The sequence below is a fragment of the Marmota flaviventris genome, chromosome 10 (genome assembly GCF_047511675.1).
Source record: "Marmota flaviventris isolate mMarFla1 chromosome 10, mMarFla1.hap1, whole genome shotgun sequence".
NCBI classification, from domain to species: domain Eukaryota; kingdom Metazoa; phylum Chordata; class Mammalia; order Rodentia; family Sciuridae; genus Marmota; species Marmota flaviventris.
The window spans coordinates 98,824,893-98,845,373 of record NC_092507.1 but is presented as its reverse complement, the minus strand read 5'-3'; the positions used below and the strand labels follow the sequence as shown (position 1 = coordinate 98,845,373).

At 36.1% G+C, this 20,481-nt stretch overlaps 1 protein-coding gene and 1 pseudogene across 1 annotated transcript; both read right to left on the bottom strand.

Moving 5' to 3' along the window:
* Window positions 1–11,188: 11,188 nt before the first annotated feature.
* Window positions 11,189–15,732, bottom strand: LOC139707471 (tripartite motif-containing protein 43-like). Its single transcript, XM_071618766.1, has 6 exons — window positions 15,322–15,732; window positions 14,574–14,669; window positions 13,774–14,004; window positions 13,154–13,176; window positions 12,545–12,642; window positions 11,189–11,682 (listed from the first exon to the last, which is right to left on the bottom strand). Exons 1-6 carry the CDS (start codon window positions 15,730–15,732, stop codon window positions 11,189–11,191), a joined length of 1,353 nt encoding a protein of 450 aa, XP_071474867.1.
* A 3,097-nt stretch (window positions 15,733–18,829) lies between these two features.
* On the bottom strand, window positions 18,830–19,469 carry LOC139707401 (tripartite motif-containing protein 51-like; annotated as a pseudogene).
* Between the last annotated feature and the right edge of the window lie 1,012 nt (window positions 19,470–20,481).

Sequence of the window (20,481 nt, the reverse complement as noted above, 5' to 3'; positions counted from 1 at the left end):
AAAATGTAAAAGAAGAAAGGGAGAAAATTCTCTCACCAGCTGTTCCATACTCAGAGTCTGACTACCTCTTTTACTTTGTAGGAAGTGGGATAAAGAACTGAATGACAAATATACATGGGTTCCCCTTAATGTTCACAACACTTAAAATACCAGAGGAGGGGCAAGTTCTCCTTCTTCCAGTGATGATTGAGCTAAGTCTTAAGGAACTAGTAAAATCAACAGGATAAAGAGAATACAGAGTTATTTTGGCTCATAAAAGTTCTTCTTTGGCAATGATACCACCCACACACGCACACACACACACACACACACACACACACACACACAGTCCACATCCTTTCAATTCTACATTTAGTATTATCTCCTCTCCTCTTCTCCATCATCACAGTGAATGTGACCTGCTCTCTCAATACACAATCATAAAATGGACCCCAGGAAGGGAATCATAATGCTGACAAACTGTAGTAAAATTTCTTCTCCTTTTTCTAAATGTTCTTTAATATCCACTTAAACAGCTGAGGGCACAAGCAGAAAGAAAACTTTATTGATTTTTCACGTTGAAAGAAATGAGGATTCTGAATGTTATCTGCATTACAAACCAATTTTCCCATTATCTCTTCTTTTGCATAAACACTGTGGTTCCTACATCATTTTAAAATGGTCATAAAGACGGGTACAAGATAGATCTAACTCCTGGTGCTATTTGCAACCACATATACTTAAAATGTAAGGAGATAAACACCCTTAACACATTAAACCCACTAAGTTAAACAAAACATCTCAAGATATGTACACAGGGTAGAGGTAAAGGCTTTAATACAGCATAGCAGTCCATTCCATGTGTTTAAGAGATTAAATAAAAATTATTGCTCTCTCAAATATTGTACTGCTTAGTTTTCACAAAAATCAAGTTTTTACTGAGTTTTCTGATTTACAATAAAATGTACTAACTTAAAAATATCTATGCTTAAGCTATCATCTGTAAGTTTTTTTTTTTTTTTGGTCTATGTGCAAACTGAAAACTGTGTGTTTTTAATCCCTAGAAATGTTATGTAGTATGTATATTTTAAATGTATGTATTAGGAATAAATGAAACCATATTTTGGTGACTCATGGTGCATGCATTAAATGAAAAAAAATGTCTACCAAAATGCATTTTTCATTGGGAAAAATAAACCTTGGGTCTATGGAAAGTAAACATTAACTTTTGTAGATTTCAGTGTAGGACAGTCTATCACAAACATATTTGCCACTTTCCCCTCAGAACTGCTTAACTTTCAAATTATAAAATTCAAATGTTAAGAATGTTAAAAATCTTTTTAAGTGTGATTTTATTATTTCAACATTTGTTTTTCATTCCACATGATTTTCAAGCAATCCCAGAGCACTTAAAGCTGTGACTAGTCATTGTGAATTTAGATAGCAACATCTGCAACAACTGTGGTGGAAGAGTTTGCTGTTAACACATTCAGCAAGTGAGGTGGCTGTTCACACACAACAAGTACATTTTTCAGATGGTCCACGGCTTTCTCAAGTTTGCCTTGAGCTAGTGACTCTTTACCAAGCTGTATTTCTTCAAGGAAGACTTTCTGAACAGCTTCAGCATCTTTAAGATGCTGTAACTTGGAAAACGCACTCTCCTGGGCAAACTTCTGCTTTTCTCTTTGTTCCCCAAGTGTGCTCTTGAAGTTGGTGTTGCTCCACCTTTTGTAATTGAAGTAAATGCTATAGCAGATGATGATCCCCACATACCTTTATGGTCACTGCACTGCTTGGGCTGACCTCTTCCTCAGATGCAGAGAGTGCCACTGCCCTCCCTGCTGACTGGTTGGTGGCTATGTGAAGAGAGAGTGAAATTTTAGTAAATTTTCTTTATGGTAAAGTTTATGTACTGATTGCTTTTCACTCATCAGGCTTTGCTCTGCTTTAAATACTATAATCTGTAGTTTCTTGATATGCATTCTTAGTCACCTTTGCTGCTTTCTCTTTCATTCAGTTCTGTGTATTTTCTTAGTCCTTAACTGACTGTATCTGGTGCTTTGATGTATCATTATTACATTAAGTCCAAAATAATATCAAGATGTGTCAAAAACTCAGAATTCATCTTACTTCTAAATCCTGCTCATTTTTTTAGCATGTTGTGTTTTTCCTTGTAAATTATTCACCCAAGAGCCCACATTTTTTTCCCTTCTTATTTAGTGTATTTCTCTTGCTTTTCTCCATCAATCAAATGCGATGCCCAGGAAGAATGCTATTGGACTGCCAGCCTCTGATAAATTTAGTAAATTTTCTTTATACTTAAACTTTCTTTAGGCTTTGTTTGTTGTTACACACAAACGATGTAGAGATGATAGACTAGTGGAGGAGAAAATAGAAGTTGCCAACTGATGGCCTCCATTTTCTCAAAAGAAATTAGATTTTTTTTTTAGACAAAGGTCTTTGAAAGATTCTTCTTGTATATAATTGCATATTTATATTATGCATTTTACATAGTGAAAACGCTTCATATCATTTTTTATTAAAACAAAAATTTATCAAATATTGTGTTGAATTTTTATCTAATAAAGAAAGATGGAAATAATGCACAAGGCTTTAGGAACTCAAAAAATACTTGTATTTTTTATAGAGTCTTGTAGGCAGTTTCAGCAGTATGATGTATATAAATATATGCTTTTGCTTTCTTAACACGCTTTGGGAATTTAGACTATTCTATATAAATTCTAGATGGATAAAATGTTGAATTTATTTGAAAATAAGATGTTGGGCTGGGGATGTTGCTCAAGTGGTCACACACTCGCCTGGCATGCGCAGGGTGCTGGCTTCGATCCTCAGCACCACATAAAAGTAAAATAAAGATGTTGTGTCCACCAAAAACTAAAAAATAAATATTTTAAAATTCTCTCTCTCTCTTAAAAAAAAAGCTGTTGCAGATTATGTCCATTATTTCCATTCTGGACACAAAATTTGAAAATTCAAAATTAAAGAGCTTTTGTTGGGGATATACCTCAATAGTTTAGCACCTGCGTAGCATGTGTGAGGTTTTAGATTTGTAACATGCACTGGAAAAAATAAAAATAAAAAATCTGATTTTCATTCATATTTATTCATTTTCTGACTGCTTTACTCCTCTCTGCTGAAGCTGTACCTCAAGGCCTCATGCCTGCAAGGCAGGTACTCTATCACTGAGCTGCACCCTCAGACAAAGACCTGACTCTTTTTCTTTTTCTTTTTTGAGTATATAGAAGATCTTTAATGGTTTTATCACATACATACAAAAGAGAAACAATCATGCTAGGGTGTTCTCCATGTTAAACAGCATTTCTTAAAAAAAAGCCAAATCATATGTAATAAGTGAAAATATTGATATTCTTGTGTTGTAAAGTTGGGGGTGGGGTATGTGCTATTTGTATTTTCAATTAACAGAGAAGTTTACCATGGTTGTGAGCACAGATTATGAAACTTATTTATTTTGTGTGTGTGTGTGTGTGTGGGTGGGGGGTTACTGGTGATTGAACCCAGTATTATGCATATGAGGAAAACCTTTAAATTTGGAACATTTCATAAGTCACATTTGCCACCAGATGGGAGTAAGGCTGATAGCACAGGTTAGAAAATGAGATGTATGACTTCAACTGGAGCTCTGTGTGGCTAAATTCACATGGACAATGTTGAATAAAAGTGGTACAAGAGTCCATTTGTGTATAATGGGTTAAACATTCTCTCCTAGAAAATATTTTTAATTTTCTCCATTTAGAATGATGTTGACCTTGGGTTTAGCATATATAGCTTTTATAATCTTGTGTTATATTTTACTACTAGTTTTTCTAGAATTTTGAACATGAAGGGTTATGCCGCAGTCTGGCTAGGCACAAAATCATGAGCCACTCAAGCAGGAACAAACTTTATTTTTTGAAACTGCCGCCAATGTTCTGTACGCCCCCAGGAAGATCGCTGATCCACCCACGCACCCTTCTCCTGGAACCCCCAGAGGAAGTGCCTCCCCCGGAACTCCCTCCTACTGTACTTCCCCAACCAATGGGAACTCTCCAGGAGTCCAGTAACAGGCCGAGGTGAACAGCAGGAGTCCAATATCCATATGAATGCAAATATTAACATAATCATATCATCTCAATGGCTAGGTGGCATCACCTTTCAACCAAAAATGCCATGCACCATATACTTGGCTGACTCTTAGCATCTCCCCCCTTCTGTTTAATTAAGCAACAAGCAATGTGGCTAGGGACTGTGCCTGTTAGGTTTGTCCAATTCAACATATGGTTCTTACCCGACATCGGAAAACTGACCTCTAGGTGTCAGCCTCCTGTCTTAGGTTGATACCACTGCAATTGGATCATACCCGTCACTGACTACTGTTCCAGCATATAGCTATACTTGTGGATAGGCCTATGCACCAGTGGGAGGGTGAGGTTCTTTGCCTCACCTCTGTTGGCCCCCAAAATTAGACCATCACTAGTAGAAGGGAGGAGGATACAGAAATGCCACGACACCAAGTCAATTGATGGTTTCTAGGAAAAATTGCATCACTGGTGACACATCAGCAAAGATACGCTAGCACTACCATAATTCGCTGCATCAACAGATAGATCACAATGCATACAAGTGATACATAGTCCAGGCAAGTTCTGTAAGCAGTTCAAAGCGGAGGAATCTATCAATATGTCCATATCCTCCCAAAATAAATCAACTCATTGATTGAGCATTACTTGTTGAGTTATTAATCATTGATGTATCAGTTTATACAGTTTGTTGTGATAACTCTCGAAGAAGTTGTAGTTTGGTTTCATCTTTGTCTTCACCGGCACTGGGATGAAAATAGGAATTTTGACAATGATGCTAAAAAAAATATGTAACATTTCAACAGGTACTAAGAAAACAATTTTTAGAACAATTTACATTATCCTGAACAGAATTATTAAATATAATGAAAAGGAAAGGTGAAAGTAAACAAACAGATCTGTTAACCTCCTATTTGTTCATATATTAAAACAATCCTCAACAGCTGTTTACCCAAATTAAATTAAACTATTAAAATCACGTGAATAATAAAAAAAATTCGGATCCATATTCATGAGCGTTCCTCATATATGATATATGGACATACGCACATACAGACATACAACACAAAACAGAAGTGTGCACACGTAACATACAACACATAAGACAACAGTAAAGGCCTTGTAGCTTTACCTAGGTGAAATCTCCATTGCAATGTTTAAAAACTCCACAGTCAAAAAATAATTCTGATCAGAAAAACATTAACCTAGGTCTGTATGAGCTCAAAAATAAAATAGAACTTTATGATGTGGGAAAAAGCAATAATAAAATAGATATTGAAAAAAGCATCCTGGGTTAATCACTGTCGCAGATGTAAGAATAGCCAAGCTGGAGTTCTGGATATCAGCTGTTACGGATTTGAGTCAAATCATCTTCCTTTTGGTCTGTAGAAATTGTTTTGGTTAATCTCTCTGGAATCCAAATCGGCTGCTGTTCTCCCTGTGGAAAAACACAAACAGAGCCCCGACTCCAGACTATCACTGGGTCAGGACCTTTCCATTGTCCTGTTAGAATATCCTTCCAAAGTACCTTAGGCTTATGTACATTTTTTGGATACAAATGTGTTTCCGCAGCACTAAGCCCTGATGAATCCAAATTTTAAAAGTTTAGAGTAAAAAGGGTTATTTTAAGTTTATCTTTGGGGGCCTTTCCAATTCCCTCCTTTTGTTTTAATAAGTACATTTTAATAGTTTGATGAGCTCCTTCAACTATGCCTTGTCCTTGTGGATTGTATGGAATTCCTGTTATGTGAGTAATGCCAAATGATGAGCAAAATTGTTTAAAAGAGGTAGAAGCATAACCAGGGCCATTATCTGTTTTTAACTGTTTTGGAACACCCACAGTGGCAAAATTTTGTAAGCAATGAGCTATAACATCTTTAGTTTTTTCTCCAGCATGAAGGGAGCCCATCAAATATCTGGAAGAAGTATCAACTGTAACATGCAAATATTTTAATTTTCCAAATTCTAGCAAGTGTGTGACGTCCATCTGCCAAATATGGTTAGGTATCAGTCCTCTAGGATTGACTCCAAGATTAACTTGTGGTAAAAATGTCACACAATTTTGACATTGTTTTATTATATGTCGGGCTTGCTCTTTAGTTATTTTAAAATGCTTTTGTAAAGTATTAGCATTGACATGGAACCTTTTATGAAAATTTATAGCTTCTTCTATTGTGGAGAAAATATGTATGTCATGTGTAGATTTATCTGCTAATTCATTGCCCAAACTAAGGGCTCCAGGCAATCCTGTATGTGCCCTGATATGTCCTATAAAGAATGGATCTTTTCTTTCCCAGATTAGACTTTGTATAGTGGAAAACAAAGAGAAAACAGTAGAAGAAGGGGAAATCCTACCAGCATCTTCAAGGGATACTATAGCATTAACTACATACTGACTATCAGAAAATTAAATTAAATACAGAATCTTTAAACATCATAAAAGCTTGTAATACTGCATTAAGCTCTACCTTTTGAGCTGATTGTTTGGGTACTAAAAATGTAAAAGTTTGATCAGTGGTAAATACTGCTGCTGTACCATTATTTGACCCATCAGTGAATATATTTGGAGCATTCATGATAGGGGTTTTTCTTGTCATCTTTGGAAAAACTACAGGATGCTTAGACCAAAAAGACAACAAAGGATTAGATGGTAAGTGATTATCAAATGAAACATTAGATTTACACATGATTATTGCCCAAGTATTTAACTCATTAGCTAACTCATCAATTTGATCCATAGTATATGGAGTAATAATTTTATTGGGAGAAATCCCAAACACTCCATTTGCTGCTTTTAGTCCTTTGAGTATTAATTGTCCTACAGCCTCAGGATATCTAGCAAGAACAGTGTTAGGAGAATAAGATAAATGTATCCACAATAATGGACCTTCTTGCCAAAATACTCCTGTAGGAATATTTTTTTGGCAGTACAATAAATAATAAAGGCATACTTATATCAATTCTATCCAAATGCATATTTTCCATATATGTTTCAATGATTTTTAATGCCTTTCTTGCTTCAGGCGTCAACGTGCGGGGTGAATTTGGATCTGATGGAACTTTTAGGATATCAAATAAAGGTCCCAACTCTCCTGTTGGTATGCCTAGATAAGGCCTTATCCAATTTATGTCTCCCAATAACTTTTGAAAGTCGTTAAGTGATTTGAGTTGATCTACTCATATTTGAATTTTTGGTGGATGGACCAAAAATTAAAATTAGGATAATAGAACTCCTAAATAATTAATTGGAAGATTTAATTGTACTTTATCTATTGCTATCTCTAGGTTATAATTTTTTAATAAATTTGTAAGTGTGGCATAACATTCTAGCAATGTGTTTTTATCTTTATGTGCCAATAACATATCATCCATATAGTGAAATATTTGTAGTTCAGGATTTTGATTTCTAAGTGGATGGATTGCTTTGTTAACATAAATTTGACACATAGTTTGACTATCAGCCATCCCTTGAGGGAGTACTTTCCATTCATATCTCTGATCAGGACCTTCATGATTTAGTGCATGGATAGTAATTGCAAAATGTGGACTATCCTCGGGATGAATTGGAATTGGAAAAAAAAAAAAAACAGTCTTTAATATCTATAGCTAAAACATACCAGGTTTTTGGTAAAGCAGACAATTGGGGAATCCCTGATTGAGCAGGTCCCATAATAACCATCTCATTATTAATGGCTCTTAAATCTTGCAATAATCTCCATTTACCAGATTTCTTTTTAATGACAAAAATGGGAGTATTATGGGGAGATATGGAAGGTTGTATATGTCCCTCTGCTAATTGTTGTGTGACCAGGTCATGGGATACTTGTATCTTTTCTTTAGTCAGGGGCCACTGAGGAACCCACACTGGTCTTTCTGATTTCCAAGTAATTTTGATTGTCTCAGTGGCCCTTTCTGAAAACCCAATCCATGTCTATTTATTTCTTGATCTATTTGAATTGGTGCTGTCATACCTTGTTCTTGTTCTCTTAATCTTTTTTCTTTCCTAAAGCCTTGTCTAGCCCTAGTAGTGGGCACGTTAGGATCGATGTTATTTGTTAATGTCAAACCTAATTGATCTAGGACATCTCATCCCCATAAATTTATAGGAAGATGATCCAATACATAGGGCTGTATAGTTCCTTCACATCCTTCAGGATCCTTCCAATCTAATACCATTGCACTTCTATGGGGATTAGTTGCCACTCCTAGGCCTCGAAGCGTCTGAGTGGCTTGTTGTAATGGCCAATGTTTTGGCCATTCTTGACGAGATATGATGCTAAGGTCAGCACCTGTGTCCAGTAGCCCATTAAAGTCATGTCCTTGAATATTTAGTTTTAGCATGGGGCAAGAATCTAAATTTAAAGGCAGCATAGCCCAATCTACACCTGTGGAGCCTAATCCCTTGGAACCTCTTTCTACAGTATGACTGGAAAATTTATCATGCAGGCTGGGTATTATTAATAACTGTGCTATTCTATCTCCTGGTGAAATTACTGATATACCTCTTGGAGAACTAGCTATAATTTTTATTTCACCTTCATAATCAGGATCAATTACCCCAGGACTTATCATAAGTCCTTTTAGTGTTGAAGAACTGCGTCCCAATAATAAGCCTACTGTTCCTTGGGGAAGAGGTCCTTTTACTCCTGTGGGAATGATGTGAACTCCCATCTCTGGAGTTAGTACTGCTCTGGCAGAGGCGCAGATGTCCAACCCTGCGCTCCCTCCAGTTTGTCTGATGAGGGATTTAATGGATAATGCGTCCTGGGCACTACCTTGATGGTGCTGCTGGGTTCCTCCATTGCCCCGTATATTTGTGGTTTTGGGCCCCAGAGCATTGGGCCCTCCAGTCCGTTTTTTGGCAATGGAGCCTGATGCCTTTCTCCACGATATTGTGGGTAAACACTTGGTCCTTGTCTGTTTTTTGATAATGGAATACCCTCTATGGTGGTTTGAGAACGGCATTCATTAGCCCAATGTTTCCCTCTACGGCATCATGGGCAAATACCCGGTATTCTATTCCTTTGATACCTAGCTTTGTTAAACCCTCCTCCTATGGGGCAACTCCTCTTAAAATGTCCTGTTTGATCACAATTATAGCATGTTTTTGGCCTGGCATCTAAAGCCTGTTGTACTGCTGCTAAGACTTGCCCTTGTTCATTAATGTCTCTACATAATTTAATATATGTGTTTAAATCTTCATGTCTCCATGGTCTAATGACCTCTCTGCAGCAATGATTTGCTTGGTCATAAGCCAGTTGTTTTATAAATGGCATTGCCTGTTCTGTATCTCCAAATATTCTAGAAGCTGTTTGAATAAGCCTATCTACAAATTCAGCGTAAGGTTCATTAGTTCCTTGTATTACCTTAGATAATTGTCCTTGTAAATCTCCATGCCCCTGTAAAGTTTTCCATGCCCTAACCGCATCTACAGCAATTTGTGCATATATGCCAGGATCATATTCAATTTGTTGCCATTGACCCTCATAAGGTCCTTTTCCTAATAACATATCTAGATTTCTTTGAGGGTAACCGGCTGCTGCATTTCGCCTAGCTGTCTCCATGCAAAATTCCTCATTGGCAACCTTCCATAACAAATATTGTCCTCCATTTAGCACAGATCGACACATGTTAGCCCAATCTGCTGGCGTCATGTCTAAGTTGGTAATGGATTCGACCATGCTCACAGTGAAGGGTGCTTGTGGCCCATAGGTTGTTACAGCCTCCTTTAATTGCTTCACTGTTTTGAAATATAAAGCACGGTGAATTCATTGCTCTCCTGCCTGCTCAAGTACAGGGCATGCTAATCTTTGGGGTCCTGCCTCAGGATTCCGTCCATCAACTACTGGAGTTGAGGGCCGCTCAGCTGTAGATGGAGCTGTTGGTTGAATTACGCCCTCTGGTGATAGAACGGAGTTAGTAGCAGCCTCCTGTTGTAATTCCCCGCCTGATGGTTGTTTTTCCTCTAAGCTTTCTTTCTTCAAATTTTCCTCTGTCTGACTAGCTCGACCTTCACAATTTTGAGGAATACTACATAGGTCTTTTGTAAAATGATCTTCAGTTTTGGTTTCCAGCTATTTTCTCATACATAGACTAGAGATATATTTTTAGAAAGAAAGAACACACACAAAAACTTCTTTCCTCATTATATGATATTAAAATATGTGATATCCGCATAGTCTGTGTATTAAAATAAGTTCATTGGTTTTAACAAATGCATCATTCTGACTAGGGATTTTGGAAATGAGTGAAGCTACACACTTGTATTTAGAAAGAGGGGGCAGTTAATACATGTAATTTTTTTTAAATTTCCTCTCAGTTTTGCTGTTAACATAAAACTCCTTTAAAATAGTTTAGGAAATATAAGGGAAAGAGGAAGGTCCAAGTTTAATGGCTTCAGTGAAAAACGAGTCCTTGTCCTGAGTGTGAGAAAGAACTTCATTTGTTTTATTTCCCAAGGAAAAATAAATTATATTTTCTTAGATCAATAGAAAGATGAAAACATCAAAATAATGTTTATTGCAGAGAATGATATAAAAATCCATCCTAAAAAATGTCATTCAGCTTAAATCATAAAATTATGCAATCTTAAATCTGACAAATTCACAAAACATGTAAGAAGTCACAGCATGTAGTGCATCTGGAACACATAGTTTGCCAATCATTTTATGTTCCACAAAAGATGACCATTATTAGAAGAAAAAAAAATTGAGTCAACACAATTTGGTAATTTACACTGTCTTTATATTTAAAAAGAAAGTTATATTCAACAAAATGCCATTTTTATTTTTTCATTGGGTATTAAACCCAGGGGTATTCTACCAAAGAACTACATTCCCAGCCCTTTTATTTCTTCTTCTAATTATTATTATTTTTAATTATTTTGAGACAGGGTCTTGCCAAGTTGCCCAGGCTGGCCTCAAACTTGAAGTCCTTCTACATCAGACTCCCAAATTAACCAAATTGTGTGAATTAATAGGCATGTGCCACCATGTCTGGATCAAGTACCAAATTACTTAAAAAGCACTAAAGTACAGTATTGTAAACTTCAACTAGGAAGGGCTTCCTGAAATGTAAATTCCCCAGGCATAGAGTTCCTGACTTATCCCTGTTCACTTGTGGCCAGTGTGAACAAAAGGCCTGACTGGGAAATTCAAAGAGCCTGAAGGGTACCGCCATATAAGAGAACTCTTGGCAACGTTCAAAAAACTCACACTTTCACTCTCAAAATCAAGAAACACACCAACCCGGCCCTGAGGCTTCTCTATATAGTGAGAAACCATTGGGGAGGTTGTCAAGAGACTATGGTCATCATCTTCCTTGACAAAAAGGAGAAGAAACACGTCTTCGGATTCAATCACTGTACCATTCCTTCTTATCCAGGAATCCTTACAGACTCCTACAGCCCAGTCCAAAGGATCCTTCATATCTAATTCCCAGTACAGTTTCCCAGAGTTGAAAGTCTCTGTTCCCCATGCAGCAAAATATTTAATTCCATCAGAATTCAAAGATAAGTCTGGAAGGACGTGGCCAAATCTCAAACTTCTCACATCATCAAATAGCTTGAGGTTATCACTGGACACTTTATTTTCAAAGGATATCTCCACTGTAGAATGAAGAGAATATTCAAATCAAAACCAACTTTTAAATTGCTGTTAGATGAGAAGGTCTACCTGAGACTTAATGTGGGGGGGAGGGGGTGGCAGAAGAAGAGGGGTAATTGTGGCTGAAGTGCATTGCACTCACAGGTTTCTAGAATACTGCAGAAGAAAAAATAGTCCAATCACAATGAAAACACTGATAAATATAAGGACACTGTAATACAAGGGTGGGCATGTCTACTTCCAGCTTGTTACTTTTCATTTTATCTGAGAAATTGGAGGTCTGCATTCCCATTCAATCCAAAGAAATAATTCCTTGCTATGGTTCCTACTTAGTTCTACCATGGAAATCTAAAAACTGCTTCATCATATACCAACTTGTCTTTTTTTGATGCTTGTGAAATATTGCTCTGTGCATTCAGTTATTTTATGTTTGTTCATACATGCTATTATATTAAATTTAATGCATTTTGTATATTATATATATATATATATTTATATATATTTTTAATAAAATACATATCACACATTCAATTTCTAAGACATTTTAAGGGTAATGTTTAAATAACCTTCATCACTCAGTGCACTTAATTTAAAAAGGGAACATACTGAACTAATTTATAATTGTCTTATTGATTGAAATGGTTTTGTATGTATAGCCCAAACCACATTTATTATTTTACCAGTGATCACTTATTTTTTTCCTTATTTAATCATGGTGATCAGATTACTAAATATAATTATAAATACCAATTGGCAGACCATTCCCTTTGGGTAAATTAAAGGTTAATAAATGGAAAGGTTTCCCATAGAAAATCATTATTGAAAGTCATTACACTATGCTCCCATCACTGGGCTGACACTCACCTTGGAAACACTTGAGCCTGTCTATCAGTCCAGTGATGGTCTGGGCAGGAAGTGCTGGCTTTATTGGCTGAGGCAAGTGCAGCTGCACTGATTCACTCCTGAAAGTAGGAAGAGGACATGAATCTTCTGGTGACAAAAATGACATCACAGTTTTTAAGGAACTAAACAACAATTCTGCTGAAAATGTTTCTTGAAACCTTTTTCTCATGAATGTACCTCTGTGAACATGAGAGGGGACTGTTTCTAGGAATCTTTCCTACTTAATTTGCCAGTTAACAACCCATTTCTCAGAGGTACCCATGTCTCTCATTAGCTAACTAGGAAAAACTGTCCATTGCACCTCAGTGTTTCTGATTTACAATGTCAAATCATACATGGTTGCATTTATGAACATCAACATTCAGCCCAGGATGACATATATCCCTCGACCAACAGGGGAAATACAGGCTGACTTCTCATAAAGGGGAAGAGGAAATCATATTCAAACAAACACATGAACACACAGTTGATTACTCTCTACATAAAATATGCCTTCACTTTGTTAGAAACAACTTAAACACTTTCATAGCTCTCCATGGTATCCCAGTTTACACTAAAGTCAAAATTTACCTGGCCAATAGGTCTCCCAAGTCCTGCAAAGAAAACAAAAAAAGGGCTTATTTTTTTTTAAGAAACTGAATAGTATTTTGTTTTTGGAAAGATCATGTAGCATCAAATATCATCACATCAATGCTTCTTATGAATTCATTTTCATCTCTCAGGACAGTACCAGTAAAGCATATTTAAAGATTCTGAATTTGTGATTAAATCAGAATCCAGAGGGTCTAAAAAGTGTGAGAATGAAGAATATCAGTACACAGTGTTTACTGTCCCCAATTCCATAACTTTTAAACAGAAGAAAGAGAATGCAAGCTTTTCCAAGATGTCTGCATATTGTCAAATGGCAGGCAAAAAATGAAATGTTCATGAATAAATTGTTATTTTTCTGGATCTTAGAGAAGCAAGATACAACAGAAAAATTAAAAAAAAATTCTAGGAGAGCTACTCACAAAGTTTCATAAATCTTGCTTATTTATAGTCAGGATAGAAGGTAAACTTTAAGTAGATTATATCCAAAGAGGAAAGAACCCCATAATTGATGCAGGAAATATAAAAAACTACCAAATAATGTGGTCAAAATGAGAACACCAAATCATATAAAATACTTTCATGCACAACTCAGTTCTTACCTGGAGCAGCTCCACATATGGTTTATGGGACATTTTCACCAGCTCCTCATATATTTCTCTTAAGTCTTTCTTCTTTTGAACCATATTGGCTTCACTTTTTTTGAGTTCCTCTAAAATTCTTTTGCTTTCCTTTCTAAGAATGTCTAGATGTCGATTTTCCTCCTCATGAAGAACTGGATGTAGTTTCCTGTACTCAGCCCTGATCAGCTCTTCCCTGAGATACACATAGTACTGTAGAGAGAGATTGTCTAGATCACAATTCCAGTATGATTTTAACCTCCTCCACCTAAACCTCTCTCTTTGACCATTGGCTTTTTACCAGTATGTTACATATGCCATAATTTTATATGCATTTCAGAAATTAGAAATTCACTCTTCTTTTATCTTCATTCTTTCCCTAGTTTTTATAACAAAGGCAAGGAACCAAACCCATCCTTCCCTCCAACCACTTTTATCTGCTTCATGAATGCCTGAAATATCTTAAGAAAAGGTTTTGATTGACAATTTATCCTTGAAATATAAATTTCTACATGCAAGCGATTAGAATTTAGAGCTGTCACTTAAATCACTATATGCAATATTCTGATCTCTGGTTAGAAAATTAATTTTCACCTCAAACCTCCCTATGACACTGCCTGGTCATTTGTTTGATCAACAAAGTCAAATTTGACTTTTAGGATTCCAAGCCACCAGAAATGATGTACCTAATATCCTTACACCATGATGCCATAATGAATAATGGATGGATTTCTAGTACGTCTGTTTCAAGCTGAGTCTCAAGGAAATAGACTCATACTTACGATCCATGGACTGATTATTTTGTTCTCTTCATTTATATTTCTTTGATTTACTTGGATCTTTTCCCGTAATGATCTTATTTGCTTTAGGAGCTTCTCCTGTAAAAGAAATATAAACTCAAACAATAGAGAAGCAAGCACATTTGGTTTCAATCTCACAATGATAGAGAATAAAACAAAAAGAGATAAGTACTTTAGTGAGAAAAAAAATCATATTGCTTTCCTTTTGCTATTGATGATTGTGAATTTTAGGAGATTTCAGACTGCAAAAGTGCATAATGTAGCCATGTGCCTAGGGATAGTGATAAAGATGAATAGTTTTTAGATAGTGTGGCAATTGGCTTCAGATTTTGTTTTCCAATGCTCTACCCTGTTAATTCCCCAAAGCCTTTTATCTAATTTATTCCCTAGTGTTAGTAAATGTTCATGCTGTATAGAAATGTATTGCATTTGTCATTTTGGTAGCCAGTAACTCTTTTCAAAATGAGCAGTTTCTAATGCCTTAACCATGAAAATTAAAATTAAAGTGACCAACTCCTTTATCACTACCTCTGTGGAATCAAGCTCCACCAAGTCAGGCATGCTTACATATTTTATTTATTGCTTACATCTTTGGTTCTTAGCTTCTTCCTTGATGCTTATAAAATTACCTAGCATACACAAAAGAGTAGGGCAATCATCATCAACATCCAGATCCTCAGCTCTTTTGTGATCTCTTAGCCTTCACAGTGCTCTCACTGGTGTCACTTACCTGGTATTCCTCAGCAGCCCTTTCCACTGAAGGGTGGTTGTGAGCCCTGTGCTCCTGAGGGTTGCAGCAGAGCCAACAGAGCAGGTTCTTGTTCTCCTCACAGAAAATCTTCTTTGTCTGCTGGTGGGTCACACATATATTTTTCTCAGAGTTCAGGAATTGCCTGAGATGAGCCAGCCTTGCGATAGATGTAAGATTCTTCAGAAGAATATTGTTTTTGACATCTCCCTGCTGTGATGGCTCCCTGCACACAGGGCAACAGGCAAGAATTTGGGCTTGTCCCCAGGGAACGAAGAAACAGGGCCAACAAAAGCTGTGCCCACAGCCTATGGTGACTGGGTATATAAGGTACTTCAGGCAGACAGAGCAAGTGAGTTCTTTCTGGAACACTTGTGGTATTTCTGAATCCATTATTCTGAGGGAAGAAAACCATAAGGATTTAATCATTTACCCTTAAAGAGATAAAGATCTGAACCAATTTTTACTCATGTTCTCATTGAATAGCACACTACTCTCCAGGGAATAATAAACTTGCTTTTGTACATGACAAAACAGAACAAACTGAGTAAATAAAGAACGCAAATAAATCAAATATTTAAGTGAGTAGCTCTCTATACAAGTCTGAACTATTATCAAGCACCTTTCATACTGTGAAAATATGTGATTATTTTAATCTGCTCCAAAAAATAAAGACTTCTTTACAGTTTTTATTTAGCTAAAAATCTGGGTTCTCATTTCTACTATAGTTGAGCTTCTAAGAATGGAAGAGATAAAATATTCCTAAAAATAGTTTTGGACCTACAGGTAAAAAATTATACATTATCTGAGAACTAGTTTCAGAGTGCTTATAAAGTATGTAGGAGCACTGGGCATGGTAGCACACACCTGAGACAGAAGCAGTGCAAGTTCCTCACCAGCCTCAGCAAAAGCAAGACTCTAAGCAACTCAGTGAGACCCTGTCTCTAAATAGAATCCAAAATGTGGCTCAGTGGTCCAGTGCCTCTGAATTCAGTCTCCAGTACAATCAATCAATCAATAAAAAGAAAAAAAGTTTAAATTACGAAATTACATTTGATTTTGTTTGGGAAAGTAGTAGCTACAGCTCATGTGGCAATTGTATACATACCTTAAGAATTACTCTATGGTTTCAGCAGTTCTTGCTACAGAATTGAAACTATGAATTAAGCTTCAGGATCAGGCTCTCAAGGTGTGGAGGGGATCGATTTTGAAGTCATTCAGCCAGGTGAGCTTCAAACTCTACTCGGGAGAAGAATGAGCTGGTCTCCTGGAGTGCACTTTTATTGAGTCCCTGAAGACCACACCCACTTCTTCCTTGATTGCATTTAGGGTGTTTCCAATCAGTGTTAGGTAATTAGTGTAGGTAATTAGATTAGCATGGGCGATTAGATTAGTGTGAGTGGTTTGGATGTGTGGGTAATTAGTTTTCAGGTAGTAAATTTTGATGTAATCCCTTCTCTAATCTTCATAAACAAACATTTAGAGTCTTGCCCTGGGTTACTGACTTAAAAAAAAATTGATGGTTTTTGGGGAGGGAAAAGCGGCCAAAGGGGATTATTCAAAGTACTGAAAACCTTCTCCAGGGATCCACCACAGTGGCACCCCCCAGGCCAGGGACACACTCTTGCCCACAGTTACTGACTTAAAAAAATTGAATCCCCAAATTCAGATTATATCTAAAGATTTTCAGTTTTGTTCGTTTATTTTTCTCCTTTAAGAACAGAAAGAGGGTGTCATCATATGTATTTTTTTAGTATGTGTTTTTGAACATTTATAAACATTTTTCTTTCTGACTTTTGCTTTAGTTTTATTCTCCCAGGTGGAGAGGGATTAAGTTTAGAAATTTTGTTTTCCTCACCAGATGAGGTGGCCCACACCTATAATCCCAGTTCCTGAGGCTGAGGCAAGAGTATCAGAAGTCCAAATGAAGCCTCAGCAATTTAGTGAGGCCCTAAGCAATACAGAAAGACTCTACCTCTAATTAAAATATTTAAAAGGGCTGAAGATGTGGTTCAGTGGTAAAGTGTCCCTGCGTTCCATTTTTGTTTAAAAAAAAGAGAAAGAAAGAAAAAAAGAAAGAAAGAAAGAAAAAAGAAAGAAAGAAAGAAAAATAGTTTTGTTTTTATTTTTGTCACATCAATCTCATGCTTTCCCAAAAGAGACCCAGGACTCTTCCTTGGGGCTACTTCTTAAGTAATGCCACATACACAGCATGAACTGCAAGAGCAAAGATGGCCACATTCCCCACACCCCATTCTGTGTGGCAGTGAAAATTTGTCACCCTGAAGCCTCTATTGATTCTTTCTAGCTTTGGTAGACTTTCCTGGAACCTCCCTTTTACACAGATTAGTATCAAATATGATTTTGTCCAATAGTTACTAATTATGATTTTAGGATGTAAAAACAATGAGACTTCAAAAAATAACATATTGGTTGGTATGGTATGGAAGCATGAGTTTTGGTTTATAATACAAGAATCCTGGGCTATAAAGAAAAATGTATAGAAGTCACTGCCCTGAGATTTCCTCTGCTACAAAGGCATTAGGCTGTCAAGGAGGCCCTATTTCTTCCTCAGATTATCAGAGTGATAGATGAGGGAAGCACCTCATTTCCAGGGACCTCAAATGTTCACACTTGCTAAATTTCTTCCCAAAGGAAGAAATCAAGTAGATACAACCTCTCAGACTCTGAATTATAGACAGAGTGGCTATATAGTACTATGGTTTAAATGTGGATTTTTCCCAAGAAAACTCAAGTTGAAATATTATTCCATAGAGCAGTAGTATTTTGAGATGAGGTCTTTAAGTCATTAAAAAGAATTAGAGCCTTTCTCCTTGGACTGAGCCTGAATGAAGGAGTAAATTCTGGGCCCTTGGAAAACGAGTCATTTTCTAGAAAGTGGGTTGTTATGAAGGGTGTCACACATGTGTTCAGATTTTCTTTACTGGACAATTTCTCCTACTGCTTCTCTGCTATGAGCAGATTCAGCATGAAACCCTCACCAAAAATTCAGGCATCATAACCTAGAACTTACCTGTCTTAAGAACTGTGAGATAAATGAATCTTTTCTTTATAATTTACCCAGATTCAGGTATTATATTAAAAGAACAGAAAATGGACCAACACAGAAAAGAAAGAGACACATTCTCTTACATTGAATTTTACCTTTATTAAATCAAAAATTATCTAATCCTTCATTTTGTTACATTTCACAAATAAAACCAGAAAATATTTCGGACTTCATGTATCATAGGTGATTATATTCCCAAAATAAATTAATTAAAAAATGCATAAATTTCAAAACTTTATGGGATTTTAATATTATCACCACAATTAATAACAGATTAAGTAGATTTTTACAAAATTTGAGGTAACCTAAACTTAAAAAGATATATTCTGTTTGACATGTTTCATAAGGCCCAAGGGAGACGGCTTCTTTAGATATTGGATTTTCCATAGTATTAGCGGCACAGTCCTTATGTATGTCTGGTCAGAAGTGACTACAGCAGAAAAAAGCTTTGATATGGGGAGAGAAAGAATAGGAAGAAATACTGTATATCAAAAAACTTTGAGAAACATTAGTAGAGATCACAGTTCTACCTTCTCAATCTAGGAATACTCTTATTCAGCCAATGGCCTTAGTACTTACTGAAAAACAAGTATAGAGGTGGTAAAGAGAGTGTAATGGGAACCCTCCTTAACACATCCAAAGAGGAAGAGCCCTTCACCTCATCCATCTTGTCATCTTTGTTCCCTTTCCAGTAATCATTACAGACTCCAAAAGCCCAGTTCCAAGAGTCTCCCACTTCCATCTCCCAGTAATATCTGCCCATGGTAAAAGTCTGAAAACCCTAGGCAAGAAAGCATTCTGATGTTGGAGTGATCCAGGAGGCACCTTGAAGATCACATCCAACATTCACACTTCTCAACTCTCAATACAGGAAGATGTGGCAGTTGAATCTTTCAGACACAGAGTAAGAAAAAAAAAACCTGTAGATCTGTCTGTAAACAGAATAACAAGTTAAAGTTCTAAGAAAAGTCATTCTGTGAAGAACTGACATTACTGGAAACTGTGAAGTTATAGCAGAAATGATGATTTTGGCTGTAACATCGAATACAATTGTGGGCATAAAGAGTTAATCTGCAGAACAAATAAATTTTTATGTATTTGTTATCTATTTATTTGTTTTCATTTATTTGTTATTTATTTATTTTATTATTTATTTGCCACAGATATGGAAAATTGTTGAAAATGTGAAAATTTACATACTGAGTCAAATATAAGATCAATATCTTTGAATTTAATTTTTATTTCAAAATAGCTACAGAAAGTATGCCCTTAACTCTCTTCAGGCATCAAAAATATTAGTATCAAAATAAAATTCCCATTTCTAAAACATGGTGTCATTAATTTGTATGATGTGAAGATTTCCTCTCTTTTCAGCTTCTCTATACAACTGGATAAAACAATTTATACTTTTTAGAAAGAGTAATTTAAAATTTATTTATGCAAAACTCCTCATTATCCCTGACTCTTGTGCATTCTCTGCACTGCCCTGCATTTTTTAGATATAACATGTAGCTTTTTATACTGAGATTTAACATGTAGCATTTTTTTTATCAATTTATACAATTCATTTTATTTTTATTATTTCTTCTTGGTGATAAAAAGAGCTAAAAGAATTGCATAAAATCTAGTCATAATTATAAAAAGGCATAACCAGGGGATTTACTTCTGGAATGTGACAAGGGAATAATCTGAGGTGTGTCATTAATTCAGTTTCCTTTACTAATAATACTAAGTTTTCTTTATGTGTCAACTTCACTCAGTGGAGTCAGTAACGTAGATTTCCCTTCTCAAAATGAAGGAGAATTATCCACCCAACTGACAGACTGCATAGAACAAAAAGCAAATGATGGGAGGTTTTACCATTTCTTGCTTACTTGCCAAAGCTGAGACACCTCATTATAGTTCTCTTTACCTTGGACTATGATTTACATTAATGACTCCTCTGGTTTTCAGGTTTTCAAACTCAGGCTGAATTATAGCACCAGATTTTCAGAATGTCCTTCTTGCATATAAAAGATCATGTGACTTCTCAACCTCCATATCTGTGTGAGCCATTTCCTCACAATGAAGCA

Coding starts and splice junctions, on each gene's coding strand:
- LOC139707471 (XM_071618766.1), bottom strand. CDS start 15,732: ATGGATTCAGAAATACCACAAGTGTTCCAGAAAGAACTCACTTGCTCT. Junction 13,177..13,773: donor CATATGTGGAGCTGCTCCAG/GTAAGAACTGAG, acceptor TTTTCTTTGCAG/GACTTGGGAGACCTATTGGC. Junction 12,643..13,153: donor TTGGGAGACCTATTGGCCAG/GTAAATTTTGAC, acceptor TCCTACTTTCAG/GAGTGAATCAGTGCAGCTGC.